We start from the raw sequence: 23,913 nt of genomic DNA on the forward strand, positions 1-23,913 counted from the left end.
ACAGCTGTATGCAGAACTTGTCCTAGATTAGCCAACTGCTGTCAGCTAGATCAAATGAGAATCTGCATGCATGCATTTTTGATTATCCAATGCTTACTAAATATTCTTTAACGATTATTCTTGAGTTCGAGTCTTCATTGCTTCTGAGTAGTTCCTCAATAACAATCCAAGAATCCGTCCTGACAAAATATGACATTTTTTTTAAAAACTGGCATTGAAATTTCAGATTACATGCAAAAATTAGCTTTACTGCTCCTTTTAGTGTTGTCCGTGTGATGGACATCAATGATTTTCAATGTTCTAGCCTTCCTAATGTTAGATTTCTGATAATTTATGTCTATTATCATTTAATATAGTAGCCTAATAGTTAGCCAACAGCAAAAGAAAACATAAAATACTATCTGTATTGAAGGCTAATGACCTGACTTTATGTTAAGCTGACAGCACTCTGCTATATTAGCTTGCTGTAAGAGCTATCTAGTTAGCTTGAATTCTTTGAAACAATAGGCTAAACAACCATACTAATGTGGCATTTGTTATTATTGCACGAATTTCAGTATTCATAATATTATAGGAAAATTCTAACTTTTGCCCTAGGGCCCTTTAATTGTAAAATAATTGGCAAAATGTTAAAAGAAAAAAATAAACAGTTGAAAAAATATGTGTCTAAGTATTTAAAGTTGTAATAACATCAATATTTGAGAATATAGCCATTTTTTTTATACGTAGCACGTTTGTACTGATGAAAATGACTTACACATGTGCACATAAATATTATATGTATGGAATCACAGGAGTGAAATGATAAAAAATACATCTGTCAAAAAAGGAAATAAAGAGGAATAAAAAGAATGAATAAAAATAAATATGTTAAAAAGAAGAAAATAAACGTGTAAATATGAAGAGGAATAAATAAAAGAATAAATAAAAAATGAATTTGTTAAAAATAAGGAAATAAATGTGCAAGTATAAAGAGGAATAAATAAATACATACGAAAATATGAAGGTAAATTTTGCCTTTGCTTTTATTTGATGGACTGAGCTGTCAATCAAATGGCTTTGGGCGGGGCTTGCTGTCCAAGGTGAGCAATAGTAAAACTTTATTTTATTAAACAGATTTACTTATTTTTTTATTTATTCCTCCTTGTATTTACACGGTTATTTCCTTATTTTTATAAAAGAGATTTATTCTTTATTACGGCCGTGATTCCATATCCATGCAGAGCATTACGTCGATATCATTGTGTAGCAGGTGTATTTATAACAGACCAACAGCGCCCCCCAGCGGCTGGCAGGCAGCCAGACCCCCACCCGGTGATGTCTGGGGTTCGGTAACGGGATCGCAGGTTCAACCGTCAGTCCATCTGGTGAGTGGAGGTCGGTCATCAACAGTTTTGTCCCGTGTTTTATGCATCATTCACATTTCTGAGGCCCATCGTTCATCCAAACCTCAGACATTTTGCCTCTCTGAAAACAATCTGACTCCTCCATCAGTTCCTCCTCACCGGCTTTTTGTTTGCCGTCCGTCATGGCGATCGCCCACGTCGCCACGGAGTACGTGTTTTCCGACTTTTTGCTCAAGGACCCCGCGGAGAAGAAGTACAAAGGGGTGCGTCTGGAGCTGGCAGTGGACAAAATAGTCACGATCCTGGCGGTGGGGCTGCCTTTGTTTCTCATCTCCCTCGCCTTCGCTCAGGAGGTGTCAGTGGGTGAGTGGATGTGACAGCATCATGTGTACAGCAATGCAGGAAAGCAAAGCAGCTTAATTTATCACGAGATTTTAATGCAGAGGCTGGTAAATCAGTGTGATGTTATTATGCAGAAGCACAGAGGTGTGAAAACTGAAGAAGGTGTGGTTTAAGTCTCCACCCTGCTGCCTCTGTAACACCCACACTGGGGAAAAAAGGTTAAAAATGAATTAAAATTATTACTTTTTGACAAACTAAACAGCTTTGGCCTGTTGTATTTTGATTTTTTTTTTAATTTAGAGTCAATGTGTAAATTGATTTTATCTGGAATGTAACAAGGAAAAATCTGTGAAATAACAGTCTAACATTTTTTTTGCCAAATTTTGTACTTAATATACATTATTTCTTCTTTCAAACAACAGCAAAGATCTGTAAAATAATGACGTTTTTGTAGTCAGCATGTAAATTCATGCCTTTTCCCCCTGTGATTTTACCAAATATTATCTGTAATTTAACAATACTGGAAAATCTGTAAAACAACTATCATTTTTAAAATTTTTGGTACACATTTTTTTTTCTCAGATATGTTTGATTGTTTTTCTGTTGTAAATGCTGTAATTTCAAACGTAAAAGAACAACTACAGATTTTTTGATGTACAGATTTTTTTTCTTTGTTTTTATAGTTAACATGTAAATTAATATCCATCCATTTTTTACTAGATACTATCTGTAATTTAGCAAAACAGGGTGAAAAAAATTACACTTAATATACATAATCTTCCTTCAAATAATAGCAAATGTCTATGTTTTTATTTCAACCTTAAAAAATAAAGGAAAATCCATAATTTTACTTAGGAGCTATGAAAAAAATTACAGTTAAGATGAATAATTCTAGATGTTACATCCTTCACTGCTGCTGCCGATGACGATGACGGTGAAACCTTGCGAGAAGCTTCACATAGTAGCACTATTCTAAACAGAGAATGTAGCTCCACTTGCATTTTCATAAATCTACGTAATCCTCTTAGGGTCATAATGCACATTGTCTGTGCAGCTTCTGTCTTCAGAATGCTGTCCTGCTAAAGGACCGGGATACTTAGTGATGATGGATCCATTAGTCTGTAAGTCTTAAGTGAACTACTACTGTGCTTCCAGGACTGAAACACGTTGTGGTTGAGATCCAGCATTGATTTTCCCCAATAGATATAGTACAGCAGTCACAAAGGAAGAGAAGAGAGGAAAGAATGGTTAAATTACAGAAATATGAGACTTGGTATGACTTTTTTCACAGCAGATATTCTCACTTGTTAGTGAGGATAAAGCACATGTTTTCTAGCTTTTTTTCTGTGTCTGAGAGGTGTTACTAATATACTGCATTCTCTAATTGTATCTGTGGTGGTGACGAACACACATCTTTAGTTAAAACACAATGCAACAGGCAGCATATATCTGTCTCACATCTGTCACTTTATTATTTAAACCTTCCTTTTGTGATCTGTAAAAATTGCATTTTGTACAAAAGCGGATCCATTCATCAGGGCAGCAGCATTAAATAATTAACAAAAAATTGAAAAGGTCCACATAAAGGGGAACAGCAAATAATGGGAAACAACAGCAATTACAACCAGAAGTAACAATTCAAAGTGATCTACAGTACAGGGTCCACACTTCCTCTATCTTCCTTTTAAAATCTCAGTGATGCATTTGCCATTTCGCATAACCAAATTATGCTTTATTACAGAGTCCATTTTCTAGATTAACATTTTTATTTTATAATCACCATTTCAAACTACCCAGTGTTTTTATGCTAATTATCAAAAACAAATAGCCATGAGCAGATCAAGTTCCTAATAGCATTAAAAAAAGCCTGAGAAACAGTGAGAGATGCTTTTCCAATATCTGCCAAGTTTGATATATAACCACAAAGAATGCTAAAATAATGACCACACTGATTGCCTACAGCTGAGAGAAGCAAAAAGGTTGAATAGCTGTCTCCTGGAATCTGACTTTGTCTGGCATGATCCAAGAATTAAACATACTTTATATACAGTCATCCCTGATGTCATGTTTTAGTTTCAGTTCTTCTGCTCACATTTTTAATTCCTGATGTGCATTAGAGGATCTAACAGGAACAGGAAATCACCCAGCAATGCATTTTATTTAATGCCTTCAGGGACTCAAGCTCAGTCAGTCTTTCAAAGTTAAACATGTGTTTCTCGATTATAATAATCTTTCATTTCTATATTTTTTTAAAAACAGCATGTAACTGCAAATCAGGCAAAGCACCCATTAATACACACAAATCATCCAGAGTAGGTGTCGTTGTTTCTCTCTCTGGTGTCCATGATGTGCAGGTGAAGGAGAAATGTCCGTGACACTGACTTTCTTTAAAAGTATTTTATTAAAAGAAAGAGCAGCATCAGTACAGACAGAAGCTGCCTGGAAGGAGCCGGCCAATTGAATCCTCCTTGCTGGACAATGACCAGCAATCAGGTTTTATAGGTTTTCAACATATAGGAGGGGTTAAAACAAATGGTTCTTTATTGCCTACCATATGGGGAAAGCAGCGAGCATCCCCAAACAAACCCCCCTTCTCTACAGCAGCTGAAGAATCCCTAAATCAGTGTTTTGGACAGAAGAACCCTCATAAAAACACCTCCAGCAGGGCTCTGTAAACAGGAGAACACTTTCCCATAGCATGGGTTAAATTAGTCACACATCTAATGCAGGTTCCATCTGTGGTCAGAGACACCTCACAAAGAACCGACACTACATATAACAAACAGCTCATATCAAATACTAGAACAAACAAAACAGATTCTATACTACTAACTTATTAAGTAATACATGTAACAGATCAGATACCACATAGGTGAAGTGAAAATGATCATCTCATGACAGTAGCTTGTCAATGAGTGTGATAAATCAAGCAGGAAGTGAAAAGTCAATTCTAGCACTCGATGTGATTACTGGGAACAGAAAAATGGGCCGAGTAAAGATGTGAGTGACTTTGACAAGAACCAAATCAAGATGGCAGCTGGGTCAGAGAAAGATTTTTAGTTCATACACATTAAACTCACTGTATCTATGCCAATGTGCTACAAATATTCTAGAACTCGTATCTTTGCTTCAGTTTGGAACCGGCTTCCTTTTCATACATGCAAGTGTGACAGGTAAGAGAGCTGGGACCGTTTGGTTGGAAAGAAAACAGGGGAGAGGGCTGGATCGTGAGACGTTGTCCTGGGATGGGACAGGAGTAGCAGAGGAGGGTTTCAGAGTGACGGAAGTCAGAGGGTTCACTGACCTATGAGGTACTTTTAGTAGTACCAGGCACTGAAATGAACAAGAAATTGAGGAAAACAAGGGCGGTCTAATCATTTTTTCCATGACTGTAGTTATGAACTTGTCTCACTGCTCAGTTTCTGTGCATCCATAATACACATACACCCCCTGTCAAAAGTTTTAGGACACTTTCTCATTCAAATAAAGTAGAACCTGTCCTACAACTTTTGACAGGGGGTGTATCTACCAAATTTGGTACACATATGCAGCACATCAGGCTGAACAAAAAAAGTCAGTGACAGCCACATTCCAAACCCAACAGGAAGTGAGCTATTTTGTGCTGAATGTCAGATTTTGCCCATTTTTCATTTTTTTCTAGAGCGAACTCCTCCTAGGGGGAAATTCCAATTCACCTCAAATTCGGCCAGTACATACAGGAGGCCTTAATGATCCAAAGTTATTAAAATCTTTTTCCAAAGTCAAAAGGTGTGTCTGTGGCGGCCTCTGGAATTTTGATCCTTCGCCATGAAATTTCAAATGCTGTGTAAATGCCCTGAACATGCTCCAATCTGCCTGAAACTTTACATGTATGATCAGATTCTTGCCCTGATCACATCCATATGATGAAATACACCCCCTGTCAAAAGTTGTAGGACAGGTTCTACTTTATCTGAATGAGACAGTGTCCTAAAACCTTTGACAGGGGGTGTATGTAACAACTTGAAGGTCTTATTTATTAAATTATTACTGAGTTGTGAGTCAACTGTGTTTTTGGCATGAATTTTTTTTCTTTAAATAAATTCCATATTTTACTTTCAATTGTTATGGTAAGGAGAATGTTTTTTTTCTAGTCTTGGAACCTATTTTATTGGATTCCTTGACCCCAAAAATGTACATTTTGACACAAAGTTTGTCATTCTAGCTATAACAGAAACAAAGATTCGGGCCTCTGAAGTATGGCCAAAATGTGATCTCACTTGTGTCTTAGCATAAATTTATTTCTATGGCCCTAAGGTACTTCCATGCCAAAGGAAGCCTTTGCATCATAACTTGAAGTCAAAAATCACTTAACCTCCCAACTATTAAGATCTATTTTCTCTTAGCTATGAAAGTTGCATATGCTGCAGATATCACTAAAAACATAACAATGCTAAAGATAGTTTTTTAAAAAAAAAAATAGAAGTTAAAACTACTCTTTCTAGGCAAAAATAATGACAGAATGAATCACAGCTGTGACAGTTTATGTGATTATGACTTATCAAATCAATCACTTTTTGTTGGTTGTTTGCACTTTTACAAAACTTGTAATAGTTAGGGGTGAAGTAGATGTAATAAAAGCAGATATCCTTTACATAAAGTGTTAGTAGTAAATCAGGTATAACTGATAGTTGGTGGACTTTATGCCATAATTGGAAAACACAGACAAAGGCATTATTCACTCTGTAACCTCATACCATGGCAGCCACTGCACTGCAAAAATACTACTGTCTGTTGAGTGTCTGGGTCATTTGTCAATTGTAAATGCCTCGTTAGAATCCTCTCGTACCCCCACCAAAATAAGGGATAATTACTATCACAATGTATGCTGAAAACATTGACCAAATTAGGCCATGACTGCAGAAGAAGGAATGCTTGCACTGGTGTTATTTTCTTCTCCTTCTGTTTGCTGAGTTAACAAATTACCCATCAGCTCTGATTCTTCATTTTCTTCATCCAGGTACCCAGATCAGCTGTTTCGCTCCCTCTAGTTTCTCCATGAGACAGGCTGCATATGTGGACTCTTTCTGCTGGGCAGCAGTGCAGCAGCAGGCTGACAGTTCACCAATGTGGCTACACAAGGTACAGTGCAGGCTTCACGGAGCATGATGGTGAGGTGGTGGGATGATCGATACAGTAAACAGATACAACCCACCAACAGTACTGAAACTGCAAAGAAGGTGCACAACTTCGTTAACCTGCTAAATCCTCCAGCAGATTATGGGTGTTTTTCACTCTTATCACATTTTTCCTCACTGTGGGCTAATTTTTTCATTGCAATATAAGGTAGAGCACTTTGGAAACAGCACAGTCATGGCTAGAAGCAGAGAGAAAAGAGTTTATCTCGCAGAACCACAGTTCAGAATACACATTTATAGGTTCATGCATAGATTACATATGACATACACGACCTCCTTATGATGAGTGACTTGTACTTCCAGCACTGTCTTTACAGAAGCTCATTTATTCATACGTAGAAATGCTCCTGTGACATATACACACCAGACAACCTCATGTTTCCTTTCACATGTTTTCCCTACCAGACACTATATTACATCACATGTTGTTGATCAGATACAACTCAAAATTGTCTTCTTTGCAGTGTGACGTGGTCATATTATCATAAATCATAAAGCAGAAAAAACAAAAGTTGATTCTTCTTTTTGTAAAAAAAAAAAAAAATTAAACATAATGAATGACATTTTTCTAAGGAGTGTCACTCATACTGGAATAAATAGGTAAATATATACTATACATATTTCACTACTTACATTTTGAAGTTGTTTCCTTACTCATTTCTTATTGGCTCTATGCAAACATAGTCTGCAGTTCAGCCAAATAGTGCCTGAGTTTTGTCAAATTACTGTTGTGAATCACTTATAGCTCCTCGGTTATCCCGACCAGCACCAAATTTTTATTTTTTATTGATGTTTTTCATACAAATTAAGATATCATGCCTGTGAAACTTGTTGGTGGGTTTTGGGTTCAACAGGTTAAAAAGAAGGAAGATCAAAGCGCTTGGAAACATGTAAAACTTGGGTTGAAACTGATGATTATTTTCATTATTAATTAGTCTGCAGCTTATCTTCTCCTTGTTCGCTAGTTATGCTTTATTTACCCTATCACTTTATTTTTTAGGCAGCAGTCTCAGTAATAAGCTTAAACCACTCTGTAAATGCTGACCCACGTGGGCTCTTCCAGTTGTAAACATCTACATGTGGTGTATTTTAAAAGGCTAAAAGACTATTATAGGGATTTTTATATGATATGAAAGTGACGTTTTGTTCTGCTTTTTAATATATTCTTCTGTCGTGTTTCTTCTGTGTCTCTGACATCCTCAGTTCTTTCCATACATCCTGCTCTCACTGGCCATCCTTCTCTACATCCCGGCCTTGCTCTGGCGTTTCACAGCAGCTCCGCACATCTCCTCTGACCTCAGCTTCATCATGGAGGAGCTGGACCGCTTTTACAATCGTGCCATCAAACTAGCCAAGAATCTGGCATCTTTAGATAGCAATGATTCGGTAGAAGACACCCAGAGGTTTGTTGCCACCTAGCATCAACATTTTTCAGTCTTTCTTCACGATGTGCTGTTGCCATGTTTAAAGTGATGCTCTACCTCTCTCATTTTATATTCTATCCTAAACTACATGAATCAATTGTAGTAAAAGCTGTCCCAAACTGGGAACACCTGGAAATTTGCAAACACAACAATGATCTGCGAAGCCATCAGTTTATACATTCAGCAGATAGGGAGTCCGCATCAACCTATCAGTTTTGTCAACATCATCTCCTGAGGAAATTTTCTCCCTATTTAGATACTACAGGCTTCATTTATTGTTTATTATACTTACCAGCTAGTTGCTAATTTTGTCCCTCTGCACTGTAGTGCTGGGTAGGCAGTGTGGTGAGGATTTGTAGTTAGGAACAGCTTCTTGTTGCATCTGTAAAGGAGTTTCAGGAGGATATTTCTGATCTTTGGCATCCCCCAGTGGTAACAAAGATGATACTGTGTCAGTCAGCACTGCATGCTGTTACCCCTCCTCCTGGAGACACAGATCAAATAGGAAATTACACTCAACAAAAATATAAACGCAACACTTTTGTTGTTGCTCCCATTTTTTATGAGATGAACTCAAAGATCTATAACTTTCTCCACATACACAAAATCACCATTTCTCTCAAATATTGTTCACAAATCTGTCTAAATCTGTGATAGTGAGCACTTCTCCTTTGCTGAGATAATCCATCCCACCTCACAGGTGTGCCATATCAAGATGCTGATTAGACACCATGATTATTGCACAGGTGTGCCTCAGACTGCCCACAATAAACATGATATTTTTTCTCTGAAAAACAACATGCTATAAAACAAAGCATTTTTGTACTTTCATTCAAAGCTGCTCTATTTGCTTTGTTTTCTTTCCATCATTTCTTTCAGTACTGAGCCCTAAACTTTTTAATCTCTTTATTAATGATATTTGTAAAACATCTCAATTCCTGAGATTTATTTTATTTGCTGACGATACAAATGTTTTTGCATCAGGAGATAATTTACAGCAATTGTTACAGAAAATCACATTGGAAGTTGAAAAAATTAGCAAATGGTTCAAGCAAAATAAATTATCACTAAATGTAAATAGAAGTAAAGTAATGATATTTGGTAATAGTAGCTTTAAGGCTCACGATACAATTCAGATTGATGGTACAGATATAGAGAGAGTGCATGAGACAAAATTCCTTGGAGTCATAATTGATGATAGAATTATGTGGAAACAACATGTAAAATATATCTCGATTAAAATATCGAGAAGTATTTCAATTATGGCCAAAGCGAAGCATTTTTTAAATAACAAATCCCTTCATTTACTATTTTGTTCTCTGATTTCTCCTTATTTAAATTACGGTGTTATAATCTGGGGAAGCACATATATGAGTACATTAAAACCATTACTCATACTACAGAGAAGAGCTGTTCGTTTAATCCACAAGGCCCACTTTCTGGAACACACAAACCCATTATTCCTAAAAATCCAAACTTCTAAAAATGTATGATATTGTGGAATTTCAACTGGCTCAATTTTTATTCCTAGCTAGAAAAAAACTATTACCCAACAATTTACATAATAAATTTCAAGATCGAACATGTTGCCATAGATTACGCAAGGAATTAAATTTTATCATTCCAAAATATAGGACGACGAGGAAAGGCTTTTGTGTCACAGTCAAGGGGTCGAGACTGTGGAATAATTTGGATACAGAACTGAAGCAAAGCCTCAATATCGTCCAGTTTAAACAGAGATATAAACAAAAAGTTTTTGGAAAGTATAAAGAACATATAAATCAGTAGGAGTATCTGGCCAAATGATTTAATATTTATTTAATGATGTGTGTGCAGTGTTGGATAGCTGTATATTATTGCCATTCAATTTTTGGTTATATAGAAATAAATTGTTAATAAAGTAACCTTATTCGGGGTGGGATTAAATAAGTTTTGTCTTCTTCCCACTCCCTTTCGAACATGTATGATTTGTAAATTTATGTGATGCCTTGTTTTAGCTGCGGTTTTATTTTGTATAAGCTGCATTAGCTGTCTGTTAATTTCATGTTCGAAATAAATACATTTCATTTCATTTCATTTCATTATGGCTGCCATTTTTCTGGTACATGATATAGGACCCACTTCACCAACCTGGACAAATTTTCTCCTTCCAGTTCAATCAGTCAATGAATCTGTCTTTATTTGTATAGTACTTTATATACAAATGAAATGTAACATACCTTTTTCTGCAACAGTGCACTGGATGTGGCTGAGAGCTGCTTTAAATACCCTTTAGTGGAACAGTATCTGAAGACTAAGCGCTTCAGTCACAGCCTTGTGGTGAAATACCTGGCATGCCGTGTCCTCACACTGCTGATCCTCCTGCTGGCATGCCTCTACCTCGGCTACTACATCCAACTGGCATCTCTGACCGATGAGTTTCCTTGCGACCTGCGGACGGGCGTACTGAAGAACAACAGTGATGTGCCGCCTGCTATTCAGTGTAAGCTTGTAGCAGTGGGTGTCTTCAGACTGCTCAGCTACATCAACCTGGGGGTGTATGTGCTTCTTGCTCCTTTGGTGGTTTACGCTGCTCTCGGACCTGCACGGCAGAGCTCCATCTTCCTCCGGCCTTATGAGATACTGCCGGGATTTGGCGCTCTGGGTGTGGTCACGCCAATCTACAACGACCTCAGTATCTATCTGCTGTTCCTGTCCGAGAACCTGAGTGAACTCAAGTCATTTAAGTGTCTGCAGGTGGGTTTCGACACAGATCCGGTACACACTTGTTTTTGCTGTTGCTTCAGCATTGAATAATGACATTTCTCATTCACAGGTGCTTGAGTTGTTGCAAGAGGCTGGTGATGAGGGCTTTGACACCATGTGCCTGCTGCAATCTTTGGGTCAGGTGAAGACAGATGTGTTAGACAGTATGAAGAACTGCAAAGAAACAAAAAAGGCTGAGGAATAATCACTCTGAGGTATGGATGTACATGAAGCCGTGTAATTTCAGTGAATAAATATGGTAGATTTAACCTCTGACTTATTTTGTTTTCCTCCAGATTACACTGCCTTGTTTCTGAATGACTGGCCTGATGAGGATAAGTCCTGCTGTGATGGAAAAGAAGAACCAGGACCAAACCCTGTGCACTTATTTTTTATCTGTATTGCTCTTAGTGTTTACTGACAACAGTGTGATCCAAATGAAAAAAAATAGAGGAGGACTATACCTGTCCATAGTTTGACCAATTGACAGTTTACCTCTCAGGTGTCCTATTTTTAATATACCTGTTGCTGACTGCAGGCCTTGTAAATTTTTCTGAAAAGAAATTCCTGTGATTCTCTCTTTTTAAAAAAAAAAAAAACTAGAGTTCACACTACTTTTCTCAGGATCCGAATTGCCTTCCAATCAATTTAAGCCATGTTCTTAAGACTGAAATTTGTGTGTTAAGTTCATTCTCCTAGTCTAAGAACATACATGCTGTCCTTTATGAGAGAATGAGGCAAGTTTCCTAACACTTGTTTTACATGTATTAACAGTGAAGGTAATAAGAAGATGTAGTGTCCATCTAAAGTAAGCTTAAAATGAACATAATTGTGAAGCATGTGTGTAAAGGTATAGTTATTAACAGCAGCATGCTGTATATGGTGTATTGGCATGTTTAGCAACACTAATCTGCTGATGGCAACTCTTCATTTTATGAGAAATAAGAATGAACATTTTTTTCATGTGATAAAATAATAGGACCCTTATTGCTGGAGGGCATTTGTGCTTTTATGTGTCCTTATTCAATTAAAGAATGTTGTTTTGAGTTATCTCATGATGGAGTTTTTCTTATTAAGAACCTCGCTAAAAGATATTAATAGATATATAGTGCTTAAGATCAATGTATAATTTCATCCTGTGAAGTAAAACCTAAATATGTTGTATTTGATAGTTTCCCTTCATAACTGTTCAAGGAGATGATTCAAGAAAAAATCAAGAACTTGCAAAAACAAAACCCCAAAAAACAATAAATGTCCACAAGCAAGAAAAATCTAGAACCATCTCTACATTGTAATATAAGGGAAATAATCTCCTTATTTGCCTTAAATATAAGGTACATAAAGTTATGTTTTAGTTGGAACATGACTTTGTGGAGTGAGGCTTTATTGTGTGCTATTGTTGGGTTGTGAAATATTTGAAACACCTTAAAAAATAATACTTTTAACTCAAACTAGTCAGAGGCACCTCCACAGCCACCCTTAAAATCTCACTGGCTGCCCCTGTGACTAGATCTGATAAGCAAATTTCATTTACTGGCACTTCAATGCCCGAATTTCAATGAATGCAGTTATGGTTTCTGTGTGCAACTTTTTAAATAGTTAAAAGTTTTGTAAGTTTCAAAAAGCACAAGTGAAAGCACAACTAAAAGACTGTAAACAAGTTACTGCATGAATTCAATTCAAAAGTATCACAGAGTGCAAAAGACAGTTTGGGTTTTTAGTTGTCGGAGGTGCACACAGGAACCTCAAAATGGGAGCTAAAATTCAGTTTTTTGCCTCCAGCTGTTTGCAGGAGTCTTTCCTCTGAGTTTTAAAAAATATCTGCAGCATCAAAAAGCAGCAAGGTGAGTATGAACGTCTCCAAAGCAAGAGAGGTGCATGCATTGATGCACACATTAGTGTGAAAAATTCATTAATTACTTATAAGTTACCACCGAGACAGAGTCAGAAGCTAACAGCAAATATCACTGTACTTTTTCTTCACTTCAGACAGGTGAGCTAGTATTCTGCTGTCATGTCAGTTTTATGTATTTGGAAGATGTCGTAGTTTCACAGGAGGGTATTAATTAACGTACCCAGATATGGCAAAAGGTAGGCTAGCAACAGTGAAGACACATTTTATTGTAACAGAAGTTGTAGTTTGATAAAGTATCATCATACATGGTAAGAATGTTTTGTGTTCAGGAAATCATAAATGAACTATGGATGTCTTGCTTTTAGTTTGTCTCTATGTGCAGCCCTGTGATAGACTGGTGACCTGTCCAGGGTGTCCCCTGCCTTCGCCCAGTAAGCTGGAATATGCTCCAGCCCCTCCGCAACCCTACTGAGGATTAAGCAGTGTATAGATAATGGATGGATGAATGCTTTGTCTTTGGGTGAACATTTCCCCTTCATGTACTCCGCAGCGCCCCTTCTTCTGGATTGTTGGGAACAGTGATCACCCTAATAATCAAACTGCTAAATGTCTAAATGCACCTACAATCACTATAGAATTAGGTATATTAATATGCAAATTAATAACTCTCACAGTGACATAGTTTTAGACTTGGCTATGTGCTACAACAGCATCGAAGAATTCCTAAAATTCTGCTGTCTTTTTTTTGTTGCTTTTAAAAAAAAAAATGTTTGCACTGTTGCATCTTGCACTTTTACATTTATTTTACAAGCCACTTGTATAGCTGTTGTCTGCAGTGTATTAATACTGTATTCATTTTCATTTTTCATCCTTGTACATAGTGTACTTATTATTATTTTTATTACTATTATTGTTATTATTAGTAGTAGTCGTAGTAGCAGCAGTAGTTGTAGTAGTGTACATATGATTATTATTCCCCTGGTGTGGGGAATCATAAAGGATTATTTGATTTTATCTTAATCGGTCCACCCCAATGAGAATTTCTGGAGGCTCCCCATGTTTTGCATGAAAACAAACACTGCAGCCACAAGGCGGTGTTGGAGGCTACAGGTTCGTCCAGGAATCTGATTGGATAACATTTTCCAGACGTCATCAGTATTGTCCAATGAGCTGCGAGAACTGAGGCTTCGTTTGTATTTGGTTGGTGAGTCGAGCGCCGTGCTAACGTAATAAGAGATTAGTTTGTGCAAGTCACAATACGTGTCTTGCACAAATCCGGAAAATTTCCGTCAGAATACATTTCCTTACCTATAGTATGTTTTAATCGTTCCCGTGCGTGCAGGTGAGTCGGTTCGGTTCTGGATATTTTTGGTTCGGGACCACATATTCTGACTGAGTCGCTTAGCTGTGTTCACTAGCTTAAGTTAGCTCAAAACTCAGCCGGTGTGTGTCCTAGACTACTGTTAGCTTTGAAAAAGTAGCTGCTCTTTAATTTCCCATCTCTATATTTTATTAGTCGCTAGGGGAAAAATGCAAAACATGTACCTGTAATTACTCTCCTCGGCTTCAGTGTACTGTTACAAAATAAACGACGGTGGCTTTAGCTAACCTAGTTAGCATCCGCTAACGGTTTTGTGTTTTGGATTGTAAGGATGTGCCCTTGTGCCAGATAAGGCAGTAAGCTCTAATTTGATTCACCTCCTCGTCACCTTTTGCAGCAGACATGGTAGAACCAACAACACACACCTTCTCATCCTTAAAGGAGGAGCTGGGCTTCTGGAAGGAGCAGGCAGAGAGACACCAGCAGAGGTAACGATATAAGAGATAACCGGTTACCTCAAGTAACAGCACTGTTCATCTGCTATAGCTGTTTACGCGTTTTAGAGTATGGAAGCCTTTGTGGATTGAATGAGGTGGAATTCAACAATGTTTTGTCTCCAGGGCTGAGGAGTGTCAGGAAGAGCTGCAGGAATTCCAGCAGATGAGTCGAGACTATGAAGCAGAACTGGAAACGGAGCTGAAGCAATGTGAGGGTCGAAATAAAGAGCTACTGATAGATAACAACCGACTTCGCATGGAACTGGAAAACATAAAGGTAGAGCATTAGTCGAGCTTGGCCCCTGTAGGGCTGGACAGGCACTAGTGCTCTGATTAATGAAATGATGTAGATGTTACTGTGCACTCTCTCATACAAGACATAACACATGCTGTTAGCTTTTAACCTACCTAAATTTAACATGTCTTTGCCACTGCCACTAGGAAAATTGCAGCCTAGCTAAGCAGCTGACTGCTATTTTTGTTCAGTGGTCCACGGGGAAGGGAACACTATTAGAAGAAAAGCAGGATTGTGCTGAAAAATGCCTGATTTCTCAAAGTTGTTGGGGACAAGGAAGGGAGCAAGGTCTTTCTAAAGTATTTTTGTCTCAGCTAACATTAAAAAAATTATATCCTTTTTGAAAAATATTGAGTCAGCTGCATTGATATTTATGAAAGGACACTGCAAAGCTGTCTTTGTCAATGTTACTTAATTTGCCTGTGTGCTGTTTACAGGAAAAATTTGAAGCCCAGCATTCTGATGCTCTGAGGCACATCTCAACCCTGGAAGAAGACCTGGCACAGACCACAGCGGTTAAAGATCACCTGCAGAAGTATATCAGAGAGTTAGAACAGTCCAATGATGACCTGGAGAGAACAAAAAGGTCAGCATCTCATAGGTCTTATCCCATCATTTTATAAACTGACTTTATCATTCAAGAATAAATGAGCAAATTCTTACTTGTGTGTGTTTTGACACATTCACATAGAGTTAAACTTATTAGTATGCTCATGGATCCAGTGGAGTTAAATTTTTGTGATTTATCCTCTCGCTTCTTCCAGGGCTACCATCATGTCTCTGGAGGACTTTGAGCAGCGGATGAACCAGGTCATTGAGAGGAATGCCTTTCTTGAAAGCGAGCTGGATGAGAAAGAGAATCTGCTTGAGTCTGTTCAGAGGCTCAAGGACGAAGCTCGAGGTATACACACAAAACAGCACTCACTGCAGCTTCTCAAGCTTACAAGAACTGCTCATTTCACTTACGCCTGACCCAGTGAATTTTGATAGCTTCATTAATTCAGCAATTCCTTTTTAGTCATGTTCTTATTCATGATCCAACCTTCCAGACAGCCATAGTTTCAGTTTTATTTGTGTATAGAATGTAACTGAAACCTTCGTTTTCCTGGCAAAGCTGTCTCACAGTTGTTTGGGTTTCTCCTGTTTGTGGCAGACCTTCGCCAGGAGCTGGCTGTGCGACAGAAGGAGAGACGACCATCCAGCAGTCTGGGCAAAGACACTGATCGACCAGATCTGCCATGTCCATCAGCTGGAAACCCATCCATCCCTGTCACACCCTCCAAACCTATCAGCTCATATGCCACGCCTCCAGCATCCAGCATTCGACGAGGTGATATAAAAACTTAGACTGTAATAATGAGTACACTGGTGAGCAGAGTATCGGCTTCATACTAATGAATATTCTGAGTGCTTATCTGTTTTTGACTGGTTTGTTTTAGGTGATGGTCTAACAGGGACCCCCCTCACTACATCTGCTAGAATATCTGCTCTCAACATTGTGGGGGAGCTGCTAAGAAAAGTTGGGGTAAGAGATTTACTGATGATCACAGAACTGTTGTCACCGAATACAATCACTTTTAATTTGCATTAAGGAGTTTACTATTTTGTTAAATCCCTTCCAGAATTTGGAGTCAAAGTTGGCATCCTGTCGAGACTTTGTGTATGACACGTCTATCCCCAGACCAGCACTTCCAGCTGGTCCTGGTAGTCCTGCAGGTTTAGAAGCAGGAAATGAGGCCCAAGCTACCAGCTTAAGTCCTCCGCCACAGTACGACAGGTGAGAAAAACAGCAGAATCTATTGGGCAAACAAAGGAAAGTCTCTTGTTGTCCTGATTCTATCATGACTTGCATAGAAGCCTGTTTTGCTGTTTGAAGAGTATCTAAATTGCATTTTACCAAACCACATGTATATGCTTATTGTTAGGTTAGTGATGTGCAGTTATAGGCAGACCTCACTTGTGTTGCTTTTGTTCCAGAGAGCTACTGTATAAGTGGGCCTACTGATAAAATGCAATTACAGTGATTAAAGTAATATTTTTCTGCATGGGTCTTAACAACTAGCAAAGGGATGAATGCTGTTTTAATGACCTAAATGACAAAATCTACATACCAAGGCCGGAATGTGAATTAAGTCTCGAAAATGGGAGCAATTGAAATCAGCTCGGTCCACTTATTTACTTATGTTTATTTACATTTTTAATGGATCATTTTTCTATAAATTGTTTACTGACCACATGCTAAGGCTAGTGTTATACTTTCTGCATCTACATGTGCATTAGGTGGCATGAATGTCATCATCAGAGAGTGTGTACAAGGCTCTGTGGTGACTGAGTAACCTCCAGTTTTTCAGTGAATGTGTGGACTACGTGTTTGGCCACTCTGCAGCAGTGGCACCACCTGTGCATGCACTGTGGAACCAGCCACTTTGATTTGATTGATGGTGTGCGGGCACAGAATATAGAAACAATGATGGACTTTGCAAGCAGATAACACAGACTTTGAGCAAGTACAAAGTAAATTTGTTTAAATCAATTAACTATCCAGCAGTGTATTGTATTTTATTTGTTTATTGATTTATTCTAGACACGTCACAATACCATGCAAGTGAATTATAAATAAATCACACAAAATAAAAAAAAACACTAAGCCCTAAAATATTACAAAAATATTATATCATATATATAAAATAATATATCATTTTGTGTCTCATTTTTGTCTTGATTTTGTTTTTTGTTTTTTGTCTTGTTTTTGTGTGACTTTTGTTGTTTGCCTCATGTTTTTGTCACATTGTTTCTTGTTTAGTTTTGCATTTTTTTCTCTGTCATTTATAGGTTTTCATGTTATGATTTTACTGCTCTGGCCCTCTTGAGGTCAGATTGGGCTGAATGTGGCCCCTGAACTAAAATGACTCCTGGTTTAAGTGATCTAATATTGGAATTATGAATTTCTACATTTTGCTTATTAGTACATATATGTTGTTGTCTTGTCTGGCCTTTCAGTTTAGTGAAGCGGTTAGAGTTTGGACCAGCTCCTCCAAGAGGGGTCTCCCAGGGTGCTCAGTCTCCACAGGGAGGGGTCAAGATCCTGCTATGAGAGAAAAAGATGGCGAGCTACAGCAGTGGGACTTTGAACTGAGCTGTCTTCCCCTGTCAACATGTGCCCTGCTGAACTGTTCGAACAAGAACGCAGAGTGTCTCCGTCCATCGGCGCATGGACTTCTGCTGCCTCTGGCTAGTATCGCACTGCATCACCGGACGAAGCCCTGCAGCTCGTGTCAAATCAAGGAACACAGAAACTACCACTTGCATTATATCATCCATTGTATGCTGTGGGGGTAAGCTTCTTAAAAAAACAAAAAAAACACAGCTCGTGATGATGGACTGTCTGTCTACTGCTTTCTGTGATGGATCGAGCACAGCAGGGCTTTAGAAACATTACTGCTCCCACAAAACTCATTTGGTGTTAGTTGCTGCACTTGCCCAATAATTGCAACTCAAATTAGGGTCAGTCACATTAATTGCAGGCACTGGAAAGTGACCGTGGTGTAGGGACCAAGAACCTGGAGCGTTCATTGATGAAAAGGATCAAACTAGCAGGCGTTCTGTTCATGACCAAGTCCGAACCAAAGCTGTGATAAATGGAAAAACAGAAAAGCGCTGGGTTAGGTTTTCTCTATTAAAAAATAATTACTGCTCAATGTTTTGTTGTTCTTTGAACTTGAAATAATCTTGTAATGAACAAGATAGATCAATATTGTGGGCTAAGAAGATGGCAAAAATAGTTTTTCTTGATGAGACCCCAAACTGATTAAATGAATTAGTTGCTGTCGTGAATCGGTTTTTCAGCCTTTGCTGCCTTTATTAACGCTGTTCCCTCTTCAGTTTATAGGGCTTGCTTTGCTGTGATTCCATTAACAAACCTCATTGTGAAAATCCTAAAATGGATTATTAATCTCTTGCATTGTCTGGACATTTTGAAATGAGGGAATGCTGCTTTCCTTTAGGGTAGTTTAAGTCATCTCATTTGGTAGTTTTTTCTAATTCATTTTGACCCTGGTCATGTCTATTGCAGACTTGTTTTATCAGGCCATTTATTTTCTGTTATGCACGGCTTTTAAATGTGAAGAATAGCTATAGATGTTGCAGATTTATCATCTAGTTTTACCAGTAACCTTTTGTTTTTAACTTCAGTTGACTGTAGGCTTTAGTTGGGCACATGTGCACTTCTGAATGTACAGTAATATTTCTTGTATGGATCTGGGACGACATTTCTGCCATCAGGGTTTATATTGTGGACTTATTGTAAAAGCAATAATAGAGTTTAACAGGTCAAAGATAAGCACAGTTCATAGTATATTTGTGTAGGTAGAGCCTATATTGAATACCCTTTAACTGCCTCTTAGTGAGAAAATGTGTTGAAATGGGAAATTGAGTGAAGAACAGTTTAAATATATCTATGCTTTTCCCTGAAATGTTTCCGGTTAAATCTGATGTTGTCACTACTGCCATCCAGCTGCTCATTAGGCAAATATTACAGTTGCATATCTAAATATCACGTTTATGCAGTAGTCATCACTGTATACTGCACTGTAGCCTGTGTGTAGGAATGTAACCTGAGAACTGGAGTTCCTGCTCCTCTTTGCTCCTTCTTGGGATTAACATGAGCTAACTGTAATTGTAATCCTTGACCACTGTGTTCACGCTGTTTGTATGCAGCACCTCTTATAACTGCTTCTGTATGTTGACTCCAAACTGTATGTGCCTGAGGTACTTTACCCATCTTTAATCCTGCTGGTTTGCAGTTGGTTTTCTATTGAGCTGAGAATGATGTTATGTTGTGCTGAATCAGTTACTGACCAAGACGGAAACATTAAAAGGAGAAAATCAACAAATTTTTTTTAAAGATCTTTATTTATTGTGCAGGTGGTTCAACAGTTAATAGATACAAAGAGTGCCATGTAAACATTAGTTGATTACGTTTAACAAATGAGATTGAGTTGGGTGATCGGGGGCTTTTTAAACATGTACAGTAAATCTTAAAGGAAAGATATTAAAAATAAAGACAGGAGTGCTGCTAAATGCCTGATACTGACATCCGGCTCACGATTTTGTGGTTGGAGTAACCTTAAATCTTGTCTGACCGCAAACATTTGGTCATTTCTGGACTAACGGTTATCTCAGCACAGGAAAGGTGCAAATAATGTAAAACAGTGACTTAAGAAGATGTTTTAAAGCTAAATATTTCTTTGTTGGGGTACAAACAGCAGCACTGATTGGAAGCAGACTGAGTATAGAAACATCTGTCTCGATCTGAACCCACTTCAGTGCTGCTCTAAAACAGTAACAGCAGTCACAGGCAACAGTCGCTGATAATGGTAACACATCTGTAGATTTACATGATGTCTCTGCTTTAAGTTCTAAGTGGCTGGTAATTAGAAGCACCTATTTTTGTGTACAAAACATTGCATACGAAAGACTCAGTCATTCAGTGTAATACAAAACAGTGCAAATTGAAAAAAAAACAAACAATGAAAAGGAACAGCAAATCTCACACATAATCAGAGCCACCAAAGCAAATCCCCTAATTAATACCAATTCCTTGTTTTGTGTCTAGAAAGGGTGCTCTGAACAAAGAAGACAGATCAGTACACTACTGGAAATGGGAGAAAATGTATATTTTGAAGTAATATGGCAGAAAGCATAACAGGATTTGGAAGTTATTCTCTGTTTAAAGTGGCCCTTCTTGCCGTGGACAGTGAATCTGATTTCTGGTAATTTATTGACTTCTACTCAGCGGACTTTGTTCCATTGAAGTCGTTTTGGGAGTCGGCTTCCTCCTCTGAGGCATCCTCGACCACCCTTCGGCCTCCGCCCATACGCCGAGGTGTACTTGCAAAGGAGGGCTCATTTCCACGCCTAAAATGCCACAGAGATAGACACGAGATGGGCACAAACACAAAAACACATCGTTGCAGTGAGAGAAGCGGTTGTTAACAGGTTCTGTGCTGGTTAAGTTTTTATTTGCAAACCATTCAGGTGTTGCACACTACAAGGAGGATCGATGAAATACAGAATGTACAGGTTGTGCTTCGATCACAGGTTAAGCACGGCTGGTTATCTTTGTAACTCATTCAGCTCCCAAGAGGAGGAAAATGAGTTTGGTTTATGGCAGTTAAACCAAGCACTGAGAAAAATATGGCAGCCAGGGAATGGATCTGATGAAAACCGAATAGTGCAGCTTGACTTAGAGCTCGACATTTTTCGGTTAAATCTGGTTGCTGATGAGCCATATTTCCCTCAGTTGGGCTCAATGGAAGAAATGAGAGCATTAGGAGTGTGCAAGGGGAGCGAAAGTTATGGTAAACTGATTAGAAATGGTGAAGGGGTAACTCTTAGGCGCAGAGGTACCTGCTGTGTTACTCCTTGGGTTCAGGGTTGCCTCTGGAATAGAGATGGACATGATTGTTTTGCTTGTGCTCAGTAAACGTACCTAAAATTTGAATGTTTCAAATGTCTGTTTATGACTTTAGTTAGGGCTGCACGATATTTGTTTTTCTGCAATATGAAAAAGTTAAAGAATTTGTACAAGATGACTTAATCCTCCTGTTGTCCTCATTTACAGGCAACAAAAAATATTGTTTCCTTGTCTGAAAAAAACCCCCCAAAATTCCCCAAATTTCTGGAAATTTGCAAAACATTCAGGAAGAAAATTCCAACAATTAAAGATTTCCCTTACAAGTTTTATTTAAAAAAATCCCCCAAATTTGGCAAGAAAATTCTTGGAAATATTTTCCAAAAATGATTAAAAATGTTCCCCAAAAATCTTTAAAATATCTAAAGTGATTACGAATATATCAGTAAAACTTTTAATATTTTCTTTAAGAACATTCACCAAAAAAAACAACCAAAATCCAGCAAAAGAAACACTTGTAACATTTCTTTTTCCACCAAAAAATATTCAAAGATTTCTCAAAAATGTTGAAAATGTGGACATCAGAAGCTTCACTGTGAAAATATAAATTTTATGTCTACATTTTCAAACTTACAAACGGTTCAATTTTGACCTGCAGGACAACACGAGGGTTAAAATAGTCTTGGGAAGAATTATTCATTGTAGAATCAATCGAAGGATTTTGTAGATGAGTGCATCTGCATTGAAAATAAAACTTAATTCCCACTAGGCTGTGGAACCTGCACGTAAACAAGCTCTGTATTTGGGGAAACTTACAAAAAAAAAAAACCCTTACAAATCGCAGTAAATCGTGTTGTATCAGACCGACTTCTTTTGTAGATAAGTCATAGGAACTTGGAACCAGTTTTCTTTTTTCTCTCAGGCAGCACAAACAATTCTAACATCATGTCTTTGAGTTAATTTGCTTCAACTATAGCACATATACTTCGTATTGTTGATACTAGAATAATATATTGTGCAGCCTTAACTGTGGTAATAATATGCTTTGTTTAAACAGATTTGCTTTCATTTGTTTGAAAAATGTCTAAATCATTGTTTCATGTGTTTTATATGCATTTCATTTCATACTCAGTACATACTTTTCTTACTGCAGTATCTGTGTGCTGCTTTAGCATCACAGACAAAAAGATGAGCAAAAGAAGTTAAAAAAAAAACACACTCCAGGTGTTTAAGAAGAAAGGACAGACTGTGGTGTTTTGTGCTACCTGAGTTTGCTCTTGAGAGAGTTGACCTCGCGGCTCATGGCGTCGTTGGTCTCAGTGGCTTCATCCAGCTCCCGCTGCAGCTTCCTGCGGGCGGCTGTGGCGCGCTGAGACTCCTCTTCTGACTCTTCGAGCTGCCGCTTCAGCTGCTTCACCCGAGCATTCGCCTTGTCCGCCTGGCAAGTCAACAGAATTTTGCTAACTGAGTTCTCTTCTGATATCTCCAACCAAACCATCTTTGCACATAACCCACACCATCAAAGAGAAAACTGTATTTTCTGTAGGCGATTTTTACCTGGTCTTTGTACTGCTCTGCCTGCTTCCTTTCATCTTCCACCTGCAGCATCATATCCTTCAGCTTCTTGTCCTTCTGTCGTATATTCTTGGCAGATGCCTGCTTATCTCTGAAACAACGGATAAACATCCAAGGTCGCTGAGAGCAAAACTGATGTAATATTTAAAAAAGGTGATAAAGTATAACTAGTGGAACTGGAAACTACTAAAACTTCTGAGTCTGAACTATTGCTCACTGTTACAAGTCAAGCATAACTGTAGAAGTTGTATTGATATTAATGATAATGACACAACTGAAACATGTTCCTTTTTATAGTTTTTGACTGATTAAAATACAGTGTTTCTGTAATGATGTGAAACCACCAAACAACAGCAGCTTCTGTACATTCTTTGTTATTCATCAGACATGTGCTCTGTGCTCGTTTGTCCCTGACCTGTTCTCCTGCTCCAGCTGCTCCTCCAGCTGTGCCACTTTAGCCTCCAGGGCAGCGATGGAGGACTTGAACTTGGACTTAACCTGGTTCTCCATCTCCTGCAGTTTGGCCTTCAGCTCCTTGTTCTGGCGCTCCATCTGCTGCCGGGCGCTCTCATTCTTCTGGGAGGTGCTGCGCTCCGTCTGGAGCTCATTGTTCAGCTGATCTACCTGTGGACGGAACGAATGCAAAGAGAAGATGAGGTCTTAGTCTCAACCATTTGCTTTACTATTTTATAGCACTTCACATTTTTGGCAGACATTACAAAGTGGAAGATAAAAATACCCCAACAGCTGTGATGAAGCTCAACCCGAGGACAGTGGCTATGTAACAAATCATTTTGCTAATTATTGACTGTAATTAATGGAGTTAAAGATAATGTTGTTCCGTTGTTCAGCTTGCACACGTGTGTAACTCCCCTCCTTCATAAATGCTGAAAATAATGAACTCAGAGGAAAGACTCATACAAA

General features: G+C 38.2%; 3 protein-coding genes across 7 annotated transcripts in view; 2 read left to right on the forward strand and 1 right to left on the reverse strand.

Moving 5' to 3' along the window:
- The first annotated feature begins 1,248 nt into the window (after positions 1 to 1,248).
- LOC110958765 (pannexin-1) lies at positions 1,249 to 12,080 on the forward strand. Of its 2 annotated transcripts, XM_022205458.2 has the most exons (7): positions 1,249 to 1,367; positions 1,495 to 1,709; positions 6,688 to 6,809; positions 8,069 to 8,268; positions 10,524 to 11,025; positions 11,105 to 11,249; positions 11,331 to 12,080. In XM_022205458.2, the coding sequence occupies exons 2-6, from the start codon at positions 1,529 to 1,531 to the stop codon at positions 11,237 to 11,239; spliced, it is 1,140 nt and encodes a 379-aa protein (XP_022061150.1). In that variant the 5' UTR covers positions 1,249 to 1,367; positions 1,495 to 1,528; the 3' UTR covers positions 11,240 to 11,249; positions 11,331 to 12,080. The 2 variants fall into 2 exon arrangements, with proteins under 2 accessions (XP_022061150.1, XP_022061144.1); XM_022205452.2 differs by having other exon boundaries at positions 1,265 to 1,709.
- Positions 12,081 to 13,969: 1,889 nt separating this feature from the next.
- Positions 13,970 to 19,894, forward strand: LOC110958781 (nuclear distribution protein nudE homolog 1). Of its 2 annotated transcripts, none has more exons than XM_022205481.2 (9): positions 13,970 to 14,231; positions 14,611 to 14,698; positions 14,831 to 14,984; positions 15,440 to 15,588; positions 15,767 to 15,903; positions 16,156 to 16,332; positions 16,442 to 16,527; positions 16,625 to 16,779; positions 18,003 to 19,894. In XM_022205481.2, exons 2-9 carry the CDS (start codon positions 14,613 to 14,615, stop codon positions 18,094 to 18,096), a joined length of 1,038 nt encoding a protein of 345 aa, XP_022061173.1. In that variant the 5' UTR covers positions 13,970 to 14,231; positions 14,611 to 14,612; the 3' UTR covers positions 18,097 to 19,894. The 2 variants fall into 2 exon arrangements, with proteins under 2 accessions (XP_022061173.1, XP_022061163.1); XM_022205471.2 differs by having other exon boundaries at positions 13,973 to 14,231; positions 14,608 to 14,698.
- An 18-nt stretch (positions 19,895 to 19,912) lies between these two features.
- The window catches only part of myh11a (myosin, heavy chain 11a, smooth muscle), a 33,935-nt gene continuing 29,934 nt past the window's right edge, over positions 19,913 to 23,913 (reverse strand). The window contains exons 38-42 of one of the 3 annotated variants that reach the window (XM_022205432.2): positions 23,405 to 23,613; positions 22,972 to 23,080; positions 22,680 to 22,852; positions 21,411 to 21,443; positions 20,769 to 20,918 (exon numbers count right to left, since the gene is read on the reverse strand). In XM_022205432.2, coding sequence (XP_022061124.1) covers positions 21,419 to 21,443; positions 22,680 to 22,852; positions 22,972 to 23,080; positions 23,405 to 23,613 — 516 coding nt within the window. In that variant the 3' untranslated portion in view covers positions 20,769 to 20,918; positions 21,411 to 21,418. Of the gene's footprint in view, positions 20,919 to 21,410; positions 21,444 to 22,679; positions 22,853 to 22,971; positions 23,081 to 23,404; positions 23,614 to 23,913 lie in introns of all 3 variants that reach the window. The other 2 variants (XM_022205424.2, XM_051946314.1) reach the window with 2 other exon arrangements.

The sequence above is a fragment of the Acanthochromis polyacanthus genome, chromosome 3 (assembly GCF_021347895.1).
Source record: "Acanthochromis polyacanthus isolate Apoly-LR-REF ecotype Palm Island chromosome 3, KAUST_Apoly_ChrSc, whole genome shotgun sequence".
NCBI classification, from domain to species: Eukaryota; Metazoa; Chordata; class Actinopteri; family Pomacentridae; genus Acanthochromis; species Acanthochromis polyacanthus.